The 14,773-nt window shown below is 41.9% G+C and overlaps 1 protein-coding gene across 4 annotated transcripts in view; it reads left to right on the top strand.

The window, feature by feature from the left end:
- NEK10 (NIMA related kinase 10) overlaps window positions 1-14,773 on the top strand; it is a 131,251-nt gene that overhangs the window by 53,319 nt on the left and 63,159 nt on the right. For all 4 annotated transcript variants that reach the window (XM_081159256.1, XM_081159257.1, XM_081159255.1 and 1 more), the window contains 9 exons: window positions 1,050-1,111; window positions 2,814-2,891; window positions 4,844-4,908; window positions 5,898-6,000; window positions 6,093-6,221; window positions 6,678-6,815; window positions 7,349-7,394; window positions 9,408-9,529; window positions 9,666-9,768. In XM_081159256.1, the coding sequence (XP_081015382.1) occupies window positions 1,050-1,111; window positions 2,814-2,891; window positions 4,844-4,908; window positions 5,898-6,000; window positions 6,093-6,221; window positions 6,678-6,815; window positions 7,349-7,394; window positions 9,408-9,529; window positions 9,666-9,768 (846 nt within the window). The remainder of the gene's footprint in view (window positions 1-1,049; window positions 1,112-2,813; window positions 2,892-4,843; window positions 4,909-5,897; window positions 6,001-6,092; window positions 6,222-6,677; window positions 6,816-7,348; window positions 7,395-9,407; window positions 9,530-9,665; window positions 9,769-14,773) is intronic.

Here is a 14,773-nt window from a genome sequence, read left to right as displayed (position 1 = left end):
GGTGAAAGAGGTCAGAAGGGTGGTTACCCACATGTGGGATGGTAAGTTATTTCCTGGGAAGGGACACAGCAGGCCCTTGGGGACAGGCCTTTGGATGGTAGTGGTTACAGGGTAGTTTGATATGTAATAGCTCATCAAGCTGTACACTTAAGATATATCTGCTTTACACACCTCAATAAAAAAAAAATTAAAAACATAAGGTGTTAGGAGTAGGGTCTGAGTTTTGGTTGTACCCCTTTGCCAGCCATATGGTCTAGGACAAGTGGCTTTACCTCTCCAGGTCTCAATTCTGCTTATGTGAAATGGTGATTGTAATCATGGTGTCAGTGTTAGAGGGTCACTGTGAGACTTACATGAGGACTTAAGTTTATAGCACAGTGCAGGGCCAGGGGCAAGGGCTCAATAAAAACGGCATTGTTTTTATAGATGCTCTGTGCTACAGGCTCCAGCATACCTCTGCTTGGACAAGAGGCAGCTCGGTGCAGATGCCACGGTGGCTGTGAGGAGCTCCTAGTATGAAGGGTAGTGGTCAGGGCATAGGACCTAAGGCCAGATAGACTGGGGTCATACTCCTGGCCCCTTCCACTTACTAGTTCGGTGGTCTAGGCTAATAACCTCTCCAAACCTCAGTTTTCTCATCAGTGAAACTGGGGATCATAGTACATACTCTGATTGCAAGGGTCAGTTTGGATAATTCATTTAAAGTACTTACTATTCAACCAGTTAGGTCTATTTATTGAGCACCTGCTAAGTGGCAGGCGCGTGGTGGGCACCGGGGATTACAGTGAAACAGACAGGTGCAGGCCCTGCCTCCCGGACACAGTCAGTGCTCAAGAAAAGGCTTCTGTGGAATGGACATGTACACATGCTCTATGAAGAGCAGAGTTAGAAGCCACTGAAAGTGAGTTTCCCTTCTCCCAGAGCTGTGCCAGAGGAAGGGTAGTGTTTTGGGAGAGTGAATGCTAACAGTGTCTGGAGTTGGAGTACTGATGTGACAGCGTGACGCCGCAGTCACGGCAGTGACGGTGACCTTGTGGCTTTCCTTCCAGCCTGCTGCGCTGCCCTCACTGAGCTGGTGCTCAACGACACCAACGCCCACCAGGTGGTTCAGGTGAGCACGCTGCTGCCCTGGGAGGGGCTCCGGAGCCGGCCCAACGCTGCGTCCCAGAGCAGAGCTTTTGGGACCTCATCACGTGGTTTCAGAATATTTTAACATGTCTCATTTAACTTACAGAATTCCATTTGATTCTTGCCCTCCTTCTTTTAACTTGCTTGGCTTAGAAAGAACTGTGACGTGGTGAACCGACGATGTTTCTTCCCTACATTGTGTAGTCTTCTTCATTTTCTTTATCTTTTTAGAAAAGCTATTCTGCATTGCTTTAATTCTGGGCATATAGGATACCACGAGTTAAGGAAAGCAGCCCTGTACTGTGTACATCAGCTGCATACAAATGCACACACATGTATACAACGCTTGTATGAGTTCCTGCTACAAAAGTTACTTCCTGCTTATTGAATTTTACAGAGAAAGCTTTTGTTTTTGGTCAATAGAATATATCCAACTTCAACTTCAAAATATGTGTAGGGACATAATAGTTAGGGATCAGGTCACTGGTGATTAGAATCCCGAGTGGAAGCTCAGCCAATCGGGGTAGTTGGTGGAACAACTGAAATCTAGGGAAACTTTGATAAAATAATCTGTGATTTTTAGAATTTTCAGGTTAGCAGTGGTCCCTGTACTGACCATGAGAGAGAAACACCTGGTGAGGGAGGCGGGTATGGAAGCAAATGCTGTTAAAATAATTCCTATTGTCATTACTTGCTGGTTTGGACCCTGGAAAAATGACTTAGTTTTATCATGTATACAACAGAGAAATTATAGTCTAATTCAAAGAATAGCTATAAGGACTAAAGGCAGTAAGGCAGGTAAAGCTTTTCAGTTATAATATACATGTCCACATAAATAGAGTTCAGTAAATTACATATTTGATAGATAATAGAAAGTAGCAACGAGTTAGTAGTTTTGTTCATTCCTCTAGGTGTATATTTGTATTAGCAGAAGTCTAGAAAGGTGTTAACTGTGTTTTCATGAATAATGTTCATTTTCTTTTTTAATCTGTTATTTTATTTTTCTATAACAATTGATGTATATGTATTGTTTAATTAAAAAGCTATCAAGGGAGAAATTATCTTTCATAATTAGATATTTAAAATGCAGTGTATAAAGATTTAAAATATATTTAAGTCCCCTTTTATCCCTACTCTCTTTTTAAAGTATTTTAATTACTTTATTTTTTTATTTTTATTTTTCTTATTTTTTAATCATAACCTGAGGATATTTTTTCCATCGCTTTTCAGAAGGAGTGAAAGGGAGAGAGAGAGAGAGAAAGAGAAACGTCGATGTGAGAGAGACACATCGATTGGTTGCCTCCTGCACTTGTCCCAACCAGGGCTGGGGATCCAGCCTGCAACCGAGGTACATGCCCTTGGCCGGAATTGAACCTGGGCCTCTTCAGTCTGCAGGCTGACGCTCCAACCACTGAGCCAGACCGGCCAGGGCTCAACTCACTTTAAATTGATATACTTTATTATTTATAGTCTTAAAAGACAATTGAAGTTTTAAGGTTGTGGTTGTAGCCTTTGGTGTGTAAAAGTCACACGGACATTTTTAATGTCCTGTCATATTAAAGTTCCAAGGTTATACTAACCCTAATATAATAATAGTTTTTGAGATTGTTTGGTCACTTCTTTATGCTTGTGTGTCTCTGTGGCATTGTCCCTGGTCACTGACAACATGCCCTTTATTCTTTCAGGAGAATGGTGTATATACAATAGCAAAACTAATTTTACCAAACAAACAAAAGAATGCGGCAAAAACTAATCTGTTACAGGTAATAAACATGTCCACTGCTCTTCAATATCAAGTTACTGAAATCTGGGGAAACTTTGATAACATAATCTATGATTTTTAGGATTTTTAGCTTAGGGCTGGTCCCTGCACAGCCTGGGAAGGAAAATACTTGGTGAGGGAGGCTGGCATGGAAACTAATGCTGTCAAAACAGAGTAAAAGCTTAGTGCTTTCTTTGTGGAAGGGAATTAGGTGATTTTATTTAGATATTTCTTTGCTTATTAGTTAGTTCTATTCTTTAAAAACATGTATTACTTGAGTATCAGAAAATAATAAGAGGAAAATTAAGCATGGACCGTGGTCACTAACATTTCACTTTTACAAAGGAAAGCCTGTAAAGTGGATCTTGATGGATGAGAAAAGACTTGCCAGGTGGATGAAGGGGATATGAGTGGGGCACCAATGGCATCTGCTGCGGGGTGGAAGGGCATTCCACCCAGAGGGTATAGCATGTGCAAAGTGTGAGAACCTGACAGCTTACAGCTTAGTGGGTAGGCTGCTCAGTGGGGCTGGGGGGTGTGGTTGGGGGAGGGGGTGCTGCAGGAGTTGAGGCCTCATAGGTAAGAAAGGGACACATTATGCGAGGTCCTAGGTGCTTTTTTGAGGGGTGGGCATTAGGAGCCACTTGAAGACACTGGAATTATAAAGTCATATTTTAAGTAAGCCTTTGTGGTAGCTGCAGCTCCTCACCTTCCCCCCCCAAGTCAGTGGTGATCAAACCTAGCAGAGAGCGTTCGGTGGTGTCTGAGGGCTGGTGGCCACAGGTTTGGAGACCTACAAATGAGGACAGAGAGGTGTGGGACTGAGTGTTGTCAGTGCCCCGCCGATACATGAGCCTGCGCCGGAGCAGACTGTCCAAGCCATCCTGTAGATGCACTTTGTTAAACAGGAGAGGGTTTTAAAGATTTACGTTGAAATGGCTTTCGAGGAACACTTGTGTTCTCCATTCTCTCACAGTCGCCGCTACTCTCACCAGGCTCCTTCCTGCCATTGTTGTTGTCTGGCTTCTCTGGGCAGTTGTGTGTGTGACTCTTCTGTATTCAGATCACTGAGTTTATGAAATGGTTCCAGACTCAAACTCAGCAGACCCCGATCACCCCAGGGGTGGCCTCTTGTGCAGGTACAGATGCAGGCTGGAGGCTGTCTTTTTATTTCTCAGCACTGTAGAGTGTCTGAAGTTTACTTTTCCCCCTTGAAGTCTCACAGGCCTCTTTCTGAGCGTTCACAGGAGTTACTGCAGATCGTTCTATTTGGGGAATGCTTAAGACTCTTTACTCAAGAGACCAATTTGTCAAGTTTGAGTCCAGCGTGCCTGGGGCTATTTTTATATGTCATCATTTCTAGTGTTTATTTTCTCACAGAAACCATATAAATATGGAGGCCTACAGAGCAGGCTGGAAACAAAATAAACCTTGAGCTCCTGGAACTCTTCGGACGTTTGGTTTTCTCAGCACAGGAATTTTATTTCTTGTCTCTGCTCATTTTGTACTTTCTAGAAAGGAATTAATGCTGAGTCCTGAGTGAAACAAGGCCAAGGTCCCTAGCATTTTTACTACATAAATGCTTTATTTTTATTTATTTATTTTTAATATGTCTTTATTGATTTCAGAGAGAGGAAGGGAGAAGGAGAGAGAGAGAAACATCAATGATGAGAGAGAGTCATTGATCGGCTGCCTCCTGCACGCCCCCTGCTGAGGATCGAGCCCGAAACCCAGGCATGTGCCCTGACCGGGAACCAAACCACTATCTCCTGGATGAAAGGTCAGCTATGCCGGCTGGGCCGTAAATGCTTTTTGAAAAATAAACTTTGGCTCCCATGTAGATCAGCCACACTCAGTAAAACCACTTCAGTGTTTACTTCCTGATCATTCTATTCTGAATTGTTTCATTTCTTGAGCTACCTTTGCAGAATCTCACTTCCTTTTCTTTTCCAGTGTTATGCTTTCAGAGCCTTGAGGTTCCTCTTCAGCATGGAAAGAAACAGACCACTCTTCAAAAGGTATGAGCTTCGAGAAGTATAGGTGACCAGGCATCACAAGACTGAACTTTTTCCACATAGCTGACGTAGATGCAAACAGTAAGAGGAGAGCCAGTGTGCAAAACACAGGTCTCCAGACGTCGTAGGATCCACAGATAAAACTGAGCTGTACTAGTGATGTCTTAGCACTGAAAATGAACAAAGTGATGAGAGCACGAATTACGTTACTGATATGTCTCTTCTAATGACACGTGGATGCCGTGGTTTTAGTTTCTCTCTCTCTATTTTAGACAATAACATTTTAAATGGATGACATTAAAATACCTGCTTGTTTTAGCCCATTCATAAATTCCCAAGTTGATGAAGTTATTTCCTCTTGTAGAAAGAAAAGGATTTGTCTGGGTATCTTCCATAGGGTAGGAGCTCATTAGAAGAGGAGGAGGCTGATGTTTTGGGTCGGGAGACTGCTGGTGGGCATGACAAAAATCTCACCACCTTGGGAAGCAGATGCTAGTTACCTACACGAGTGGCCTGCATGCCGTTTAGTTGGGCAGGTTAGCACAAATCACAGGCCCAAGGTCTCACAGGAAATTTATTGGTAAGGCAGAATAGACACCCAGTAATCATTCCTTAGTAACATGTTTAATACCTATGCCCCAAATATCTCACAAATAAGGTATTCGTATAATTTGTATCATATTTTTTATTGTAATAAAGAACACATAACACGAGATATACCTTCTTAACAAATGTTTAATTGTACAGTACAGTGCTGCTGACTGAGCAGAATCCTGTACAGCAGATCTCCAGCACTTTCCACTTGTTTTCCTTACCCTTACCAACTGTAGCTATAGTTCACTTTTGCGAAATGAGCTGGTATTATTTCCTCCCACTTTGTTGATAAATTAAGGAAGTTACGTTTGTTTAATTAATCTGTGAATGAGCTAGATCCAAAACAGAAGGAATGACCAGCAGTTTCCAAATCCCGCATGCGTGTGTGTTTCCCGCAGACTTTTCCCCGCCGACTTGTTTGAGGTCTTCATTGACGTAGGACATTATGTTCGCGATATCAGTGCCTACGAAGAGCTGGTGTCAAGGTTGAATGTGTTAGTGGTAAGTCTTGGGTTCTAAGCTTCGGCAGGCGCTGTGCGGTCAGGTCGGGGTTTGTCCAGCGCCCCGCTTCCTCTCGCTGTGTTTTTGGGTAGGAGGATGAGCTGAAGCAGATTGCCGAAAGTATCGAAAGCATCAATCAGAACAAAGCTCCTTCGAAGTACATAGGCAACTATGCGATTCTGGATCTTCTGGGAAGCGGAGCCTTTGGCTGTGTTTACAAGGTGACTTTGCCCTTGGGGGACAACACTTCTCACATCCCCAGGTGCACCGAGGTCCCACTTGCACCCCAGTCTGGGTGGAGTTGGAGCCCTCTCCGGGAAAAAGAGTGGGGATGGGTCTAAAAATCAGCACGATCGTTTTTGTCCATTGTAAAGCTGCATCAGTGGCCTCTTAACTTTCAGCTCTAGAAATTGGCCGCTGTCTTTGGAAGACAAAAACTGTCATTAATCTCACAAAAAATAGTCAAAGTGGCTTGTCCCATTCACACCAGTGTTTCTGCATTTACGTAGCAAATCCTAGTGAATGTTGCAGACTGACCCGGGAGACACCGATATTTTGAGCTGAGCTTAGTGTACATACAGATAGAATTTTAGAAGTTGCATGACCTGCTTTGCTCGTGTGACCTTGTGACTGTCCCCCTTTCCGCCTCCCCTCGTCTTGTTCTCGGTCTCCCTCAGGTTAGAAAGCGCAGCGGTCAAAACCTCTTGGCGATGAAGGAGGTGAGCCCGCACAGCGCGGCGTTCGGGAAGGACAAGGCGGCGCGGGACAGCAGCGTGCGGGGCGTGGTGGCGGAGCTGGCCATGATCAAGGAGCAGGTGAGCGCGGAGGGGGCCGAGTGCCAAGGGACTCAAGCTCCCCTCAGTTTCACAAGTCTCAGTTTCAGTTACATTTGGTGATAAAGCACAAATCAGTTTTTGATTGGACTTGTTAAGGCTATAGGAGATTGCTGTTTTCAGATTGTGTTAGTAGCAAATAAAAATCATGAAAAAATCTGAATTTGATAACTTTTTTCCCTTTTTATTACATTTATCAGGGTGCCACTAGTTAACAAAATTATACAGGTTTCAGGTGCCCACTTCCACAGCACATCACTGTACACGTGTTATGTGCTCACCTCCCCAAGCCAAGTCTCCTTCCAGCACCTTTTATCCCTCAGGCCCTCCCCCACCTCCCTTCCCCTTCTCCATTACATGAGAACTTAAAATACTTAGTTTTATAAAGAAATATAAATACAATACTTTCTTTGTTTTTGTGTGTGTTTTTTTCAAATATGAAGTCCAACTGAATGGTCTGTAACAAACGTTTGTATTTTGAAGTAGTGTAATGTTTGTTATTTATTTTCTTGTAGCTTTATCATCCCAATGTTGTACGCTATTACAAAACATTTCTGGAAAGTAAGTATGAGTTTTCATGATATTTCTAATTAAGGGAAAGTATCTTTGTCACCTATTTGCATATTAGAATGCAAAAAATAAGCTCAGTCGTCTACTTTACTTTTTTTGCTGTTTATGTGACAGTCAGTCTCATGCATCACTTTCTTGATCACTGGAGCAGTGATGTAATCAGTGACCTAGAGAGAGTTACGTATGAACTACCTAGACTCCCAGGTAAGGGACACTGAATGAACAATCCACACTAATTATTATAGCTATTTTCATACACATAACAATAACTTAGGACAAGGAGAGAAGAAACTTAAGGATAGTGGCTAAAAAAGAACAAAAGTTGTTTTCATTGAATTAGATGACATTGATCACCTCCAAAATAAATTGGGAGCGGGCTTGGTCTTTGATTTCTTTACCTGAAGTTCAAGCAATTGCCACAAGGTGGAGATGGAGCCCTGACTGGCTGCAGGCCGCAGGCTCTCCGCCAGGATGACGGGTTGCCGAGCCAGAGCCCGAACAGTCAATTGTTTAGAACAGCGTAGGACCTCTGACTGAAGCGAGGTAGGTACTGATAAAACATAGGAACTTTCAAATAAACCTCCATTTGAAGGAAGACTTAAGAGATACAAGGCGAAAGTCGGGGCTCCCTCGCTGCCTCTTCATCGTCACTACTGTTAAGCACACCTGTTGTGTACTGTGACATGTTATGGTTTTACCCATCTCCCTCCCTCTGGATGACTCAGAGGAACTCAGCTCTGACAGTCTCCAGTAAACCCTGCACCCTTGGCTCTTGGTCTTGATATTAGAATAATTTCCTGTAATTTAGTGCACATCCTATCATACAGAGATCTAGACTGGCTTCTAACCTCTACCTAAATGGCACAACTTGTCTTAGTTAAGAATAAAAGCAATAAAAAGTCTTTTTCACAACCTGACTTCTTCCAAAAAGAAATGAGAGTGGCTTAAAAAAACAAACTGTGATAAAGTAGATTAGAAAATTGTGATAAAAGAAGGAAAAATGTGAGAAAATTAAAAATAAAGCTAGAGGTAAGGTTAGTACATATGAAAATATTTCTTGGGATTATGAAAATTGGAGACAATAGAAATGTCTGTCCTTGGGAAAATGGTAAGTAAATTATGATCCCACTGTATCATGGGATCCTATGCAACCAATAGAAAGAGAGACATGGGTCCATGTGTAGTGACACAGAAGGATGTTGAACAACCAAACCACAAGTGGAAGGGCATGTATGGCATGATTTCATTTTTGTAAATATCATGTACCTGCATATTTTATATACATCTAAAACTTACCATTGTTAGTAGTTTCATATCAGTTTTGAAGGAGGAAGTAGAATTTACTTCTTTGTTTCTTGGCACCCAAAGCACAGAGAGGAACACAATTTGTTATGAGATTTCCGGGACCCATCAGGTAAAACCAGGGAAGCCCAGCTTTCTCTGCTCTTGAGGGGGCGTAACAGAAATTTCTATCCTGGGTGGTGTTTTCAACTGTCATTCATTACAAGACCATGGTGTGATTGATTATAAAAGTCAGAAAGATAAATCTGTGAGACTACAAACGATGCAGTTTAAAATGCAGTTTTCTCATGGGCCGACTTTATTTAAGGGAAAAATAGACTATTGAGATGAAGGTGGGTTTGCATGTTCTGCAGGGAATCCTCCGTGACTTGGGATCATTAGCTTGTCCTCTTTGGCGCCTCCCAACCACTTCAGGTTGCAGCTACATAGAAAGTGACCGCATGCTTGCCAGTGTAAACTTATGCTGGGAGGTGGCCTGTCGCTGGAAGAGATTGTCGCTGGGCTCCAGTTGCCCCCAGACACCCCCCAACCCCCCACACCCCCAGGGCTGAGTGAATGCATATCTTAGTGCACCTCCAACTCTTCAGTGCTGTGCGCTGCACACCCACCGGGGAGCTTGGATTCTAATTCCTAAGTGTTTCTGAAATGTCTTTGTTGAGCTTAGATCTCTATTGTCTTTTTCTTGTTGTTTTTCCTGTATAGATGATCGGCTGTATATAGTTATGGAGCTTATAGAAGGGGCCCCCCTTGGAGAGCATTTCAGTTCTTTGAAGGAAAAACAACTCCATTTTACCGAAGAAAGACTGTGGAAAATATTTATTCAGGTACGCTTTACCTTCATTACACTTCTCTGTGAAACGGGGAAGGTCCAAGCTGTGTGTGAGAGGCGTGTGTAGTGGTCGCCAGTGGTTATGAGTTTGTTGGGGGAAATAAAATTTGTTTCATCTTTGCCGTTTCAAGCTGTGCTTAGCTCTTCGGTACTTGCACAAGGAGAAGAGGATTGTCCATAGAGATCTCACGCCGAACAACATTATGTTGGGGGATAAAGACAAAGTAACAGTTAGTAAGTATAAAAGTGTTAACATTTTTTAATTTAAGAATTTCTGAATATTATTCTAGAGCAGAGCTCCCACAGGACTGAACTGCACCGATGGGAATGTTCTGTATCTGCACTATCCAATTTGGTAGCCACTAGCCACAGGTGACTATTAGACACTTGAAGTGTGGCTGATGGGACTGAGGGTGTGAATCTTAAATTCTATTAAATTTTAATTAAGTTGAACATCCCTATGTGACTAGTAGCCACTACTGAGTTGTATTTTGCCCATATGACAGAAGAAAGTGCCCTTAAGATGCTTGAGAATTCAGTTTCCAAACCAATGGTTTCTAGGTATTTTCTTTCTATAGAATATTACTTCATCAACAAAAGCTTTTATGACTACCATGTGAGCATGTTATTTTAAACAGTTTTAACATAGTTTGTACCATATGAGTGACAAATGTACTAATCAAGGACTATGAAAAATCCAGCCATTCATATATCTCAACTGATGTTTATCCAACATGAGGCAGGGAGGCCTCATGTTGGATAAAATTTTGCAAATGAGATAATTGTTTTTCCCCCAAAGTAGGTTAATTTTCAATCATACCTTAACTTTTTAGTTGCTTAGAAGATATATTAGCTTTTTCCTGCCTTTCTTCACTCATGACCACTTGTGTTACTCTCATGGACTATTAATGGTTCACCAACTATAAGTAGGGAGCCATCTCTAAATCAGAGGTCTCCAAATATTTTTGGCCATGACATTCTATCAGTAAAAATTTTTTTGATAATACAGTTGTTATATGTATGCTTAATTATAAATTCTATACAAATTTCATTGTATAATTATTATATAGTACATGAAGTCTACTGAAATAAAATATAAAGGGGTATATTAAAATATCAAAGTAAAGATTTTAATATTTTTTCCTTCCCCTCGGTGGGTTGCTAGAGGCACTCAGCTTTGGAGATCACTGCCTTAAATATTATAGACATAAGAGATGTATGACAACATTTTTGAAGGTGAATCTCTTAGTTTTAGAGGAATATAATTCCTCATGAAGGCAATTCCAAAATAACACATTTACCAAAACCACATATCTTCAATAACAATGATTAGATTTGCTGTCCAGTTTTTGCAAGTAGAGATCCTTTATTAGTTTAAAAAATTAAAAAGCAACCTAAAACAAACTCTATCGCTAACCGTCAATGCAAAATTACTTGGAAATATTTCAAGCAAGTGCTTTGTGAGATGTATAATGAAACCAAATAATTGTGAATCTTCATCTTGGACACACACTTACTTAATTATTTGAAATTAATTACAATTTTGTTTATCACAAGCTTTTTACTATTTTTCTTTTTATAAGACAGACATATGTTTTCTTAAGAGTTTTTAGTGTTTATATACATGTAGGTATTTCAATTTATAGTTAATAAGGATTACTGTAAATTGTATATTTAAATTTCATAGCATACTGTGTTAATAATCATTCAGTGTTGATTACCTTTCCTTTCTCATAGACCTTTATTTTTTCTTTTATTTTTCCTAGTTTTTTTAATGTACCTATTATTTCTTCTTTCTAAATCTTCCAAAACCATTTTGAAAGCTCTCTCTCTCTGTACTATTTATACATGGTCAAGCATGACAATTTTTCTCAATTTTGTTCCTGGACAGCCAATTCCTGTAGCTACTTGCTGTAGTGACGACTGGATTTGAATTTAGTCTGCTAGACAACCCCTGTCCTGGAACTTTCAGGCTCCTCTTCTGATTGGAGTCTCTGTTTCTTATATCCCCCCCCTCTTTTTAACTCCCCCGTGTTGCCGAAGTGTGTATTCCAGTTCTTTCCTGAGAAAGAATCCTTCGGAAGTTATAATTTTTGGATGCTTGCGTTGCACAAGATATTCCTCTTGGGCCCTCGTACTTTACTGGTCGTTTGGCCGGGTAGTTTTCCTCAGAGGAAAGTCGTGTCCTTCCAGATGTGAAGGGGCTACTCTGGCCTTCTAGCATCCAGTTTTGCTGCTACAGTCCAGTGCCATTCTGATTTCCATTGCTGGATACAGGAGCTGTTTTATTTCTTTGGAAACTTTTAGGATGCTTCCTTTATCCTCTGCTTTGGATGGGTCTCTCTTCATTCCGTGTGTCTGGAACTAGGTATGCTTTTCAATTGGGAGACTAAAACTTCAGCTCTGGGGAATTTTCCTGCGTGATTCCTTCACTGCTTTTCTCCCCTCCGCTTTCTCTGCTTCCCCTTCTAGAAATCCTTTGGTCTTAGATCTTTATACTAAATAATCCCTTAATTTAAAAAATAATTCTCAGTTTTCAGCTTTGTCTCTTTGTTCTATTTAAAAATATTTAAAATAAAATAGTGATGAAATATGTATTTCAGTGTCTATCACTATTGATATACATGTGGATATTAGAGACTCATTTTTAAAAGGAGTTTCAGTTAAACTAAAATCTTACAACATTAATTTGAAACCAAATGTATAAGATTCCCATATTTGGGGAGATTTAAATAAAGCTGTAATTCATAGAGGCTATAAAAGTGTGTGTGTTTGTGTGTGTGTGTGTGTGTGTGTGTGTGTGTGTGTGTGTGTGTGTGTGTGTGTGTAACCATGTCACCACTAGGGGGCAACCTTGCCATATTTTATTTTTCTCTTTTCTGTGCTACAAGGTTTATTTACTCCCAGAAAAGAAGCTCTGAATTACCAAGTGATGTTTAAGATGCCCAAGCCAAAATGCATTGAAAACATGACCATAAAGAAAGCTTTAGAAAAACTAAAATTTCCCTCTTCTGTTTTTACTTACTGTAGGTGAATTAGATGTTTTAAGATTAAAGTTGGTTTGCAATTATTTGTAGTAAGCCTGCTGGCTGGATTTTGCCTTCATGAGGCAGCAGAGTTCCAGCATATTTAGGTGTGCAAAGTTTTACCAAATGATATCTAATTTTAACGTCTAAATATATTTCCTCTTAGGAGACTGTATCTTTTTTTAAAAAAAAATTCTCACCCAAGGATATGTTTATTGATTTTAGAGAGAGAGGAAGGGAGAATTCAGTCTATTGATAGATGTCCGAGAGTGAAATGATGTGTGTGTACTGTAGAGTTACCTAGAATTCAGAAAGCACTCTTTTGTCGGGTGTTGGAAGTTTCATCCTGGAGCTCCCAGTCATAACAACTCCATCAATAAAAAATCGATGAAGTAACTATGCTGTTGAGGAAAAGAAATACCTTACCTCTGCCGCAGCCAGCGCTGGGCCTGCCCTGGGGAAGGGCGCTCGGAAGGGGGGTGGCGTGGTGGAGGCGTTCCCTGCTGCACAGCATTGCATGCCTGCCTCCCTCCTCTGTTTCAGAAATTTCATTTTGGACTCGATTAGCGTTCCACTTGTTAAATTAGAAATAATATTGTTAATAATGGCTGAACTTCATTTGGAGGAAGGTCAGGGGGAGGTTTTGGTGGAAAAATGAGTGAACCAACGAGTAATGGGCAGTCCTGAAGGCAGGCGGAGCGGCCGGACGCTTTATGAAGAACAGCAGGCAGGGGCTGCTGTGATGAAGGCCGGGTTGGCACGGGTTGGCACTGCTCCATGGTTAACACCCGCGGGATGGAGCAGGAGGCGTCTGATGGGGAGGCCTTTGCTGTGGCCGCAAGGGGGAGGCCCGGGCTCCTGGCACATTTCAGTTATGGCTACAGAACAAAAAAAAGGTTCAAATACAAGACCTGGGGAGGGGCTGAACATAGGGGCAAGAGGAAAGAGGCAGAGACTTTAAGGCCAGGAAATGGGAAGCTGAGATGCCATCTCCTGTTGGGGTACCCCAGAGGGCGTGACAGTGAGCCCGATGGGGTGTGAAGGGGCAGGTGCTCCACAGGGCTGTGCTCAGGCCGGCCCTTCTGGCTGTGAGTGGGGTGTTGCTGACACACGTGACGACCGAGAGCCCCCCGCGGAGAGGCGCAGGAACACCTAGCACCTGCACAGCACTGCACAGCGCTCATCTGCTGCCAGGCTGTGGGAGCAGGCCTTGCAGAAGGTCAGTTTCAAAGCCATTTTCTGAGAAAACACGGTAGCGGAGTCACGTGTCCACTGTCACCCGGGGTAAAGGGGAGAGTAAGAACCAGGAGCTCAGGCAGAGCCCGCACCCCTTTCCGCCTGAAGGCCGAGCGCTCGCTGCAGGCCGCAGCACGAACAGTTCCTGCGTGAGCGGTTCTATCAAAGGAGAGGTTTTTTTGCAGAAATGTGCTATATGCAAGCACAGGGAAGGACAAAACATTTCCCGTTGTCACTTTTGGATTTCTGTTAGAGCACATGAAGGCTTTTAGGACCACATTTCCTGAAATGAAGCCTTTCCTCTGCTCCAAACATGGAGAAAGAGCAATACCAGCATGATCGTTACTACCAGTATCTTCCAAAGGGCCCAACCCTGTTAGCTTTTGCCTCTCTACGGACACTTCGCGGCCGCCTGGCTGGCCGCAGACACCAGTCTGCGCTCTGCCGTTTATGTAAGTTAATTGGAGCGAGTTGAAGCACTGTGAGTGCCACTCCTTTGTTTTTGCCTTTCAAAATCAATGGCATTTTTATAATTTCTATGTAACATTAGAACTAAAAGTTAAAGTATTATTTTAGATTGCAAATTAGTCAAGGTTTATGTGTGCTAAAATTATAGGGAGCCCCTAAAAATATTAAAATACTATTCTATTTCCACTAATTTTCTCCATTACACACTAGAGGAAGAGAAGGTTATAGCAACTCATCTGCCTGTGAATGGTTTTTAGCAACACATCATGTAGTTGAGCCCTCTAATATTCCCCATTTGACTGAGAGGGTAGATAATGCAGATGTGTAGGTAAGTAGATGATAGATAGACATATCCATATGCATATATGTCTATATATGTGCCAACATGTACCTCTGTCATTCTACATGACTAATGACACAAAGCCCTTGCTCTCCTGTATTGAAAATATATATATATACAGCCCAGCTGGGCGTGGCTCAGCAGTTGAGCATCGACCTATGATCCAGAA

This window comes from Miniopterus schreibersii (assembly GCF_964146895.1).
Source record: "Miniopterus schreibersii genome assembly, chromosome: 15".
In the NCBI taxonomy this organism is placed as follows: domain Eukaryota; kingdom Metazoa; phylum Chordata; class Mammalia; order Chiroptera; family Miniopteridae; genus Miniopterus; species Miniopterus schreibersii.
The sequence above is the reverse complement of the archived record's forward strand: the minus strand, read 5'-3'. Positions and strand labels throughout refer to the sequence as shown.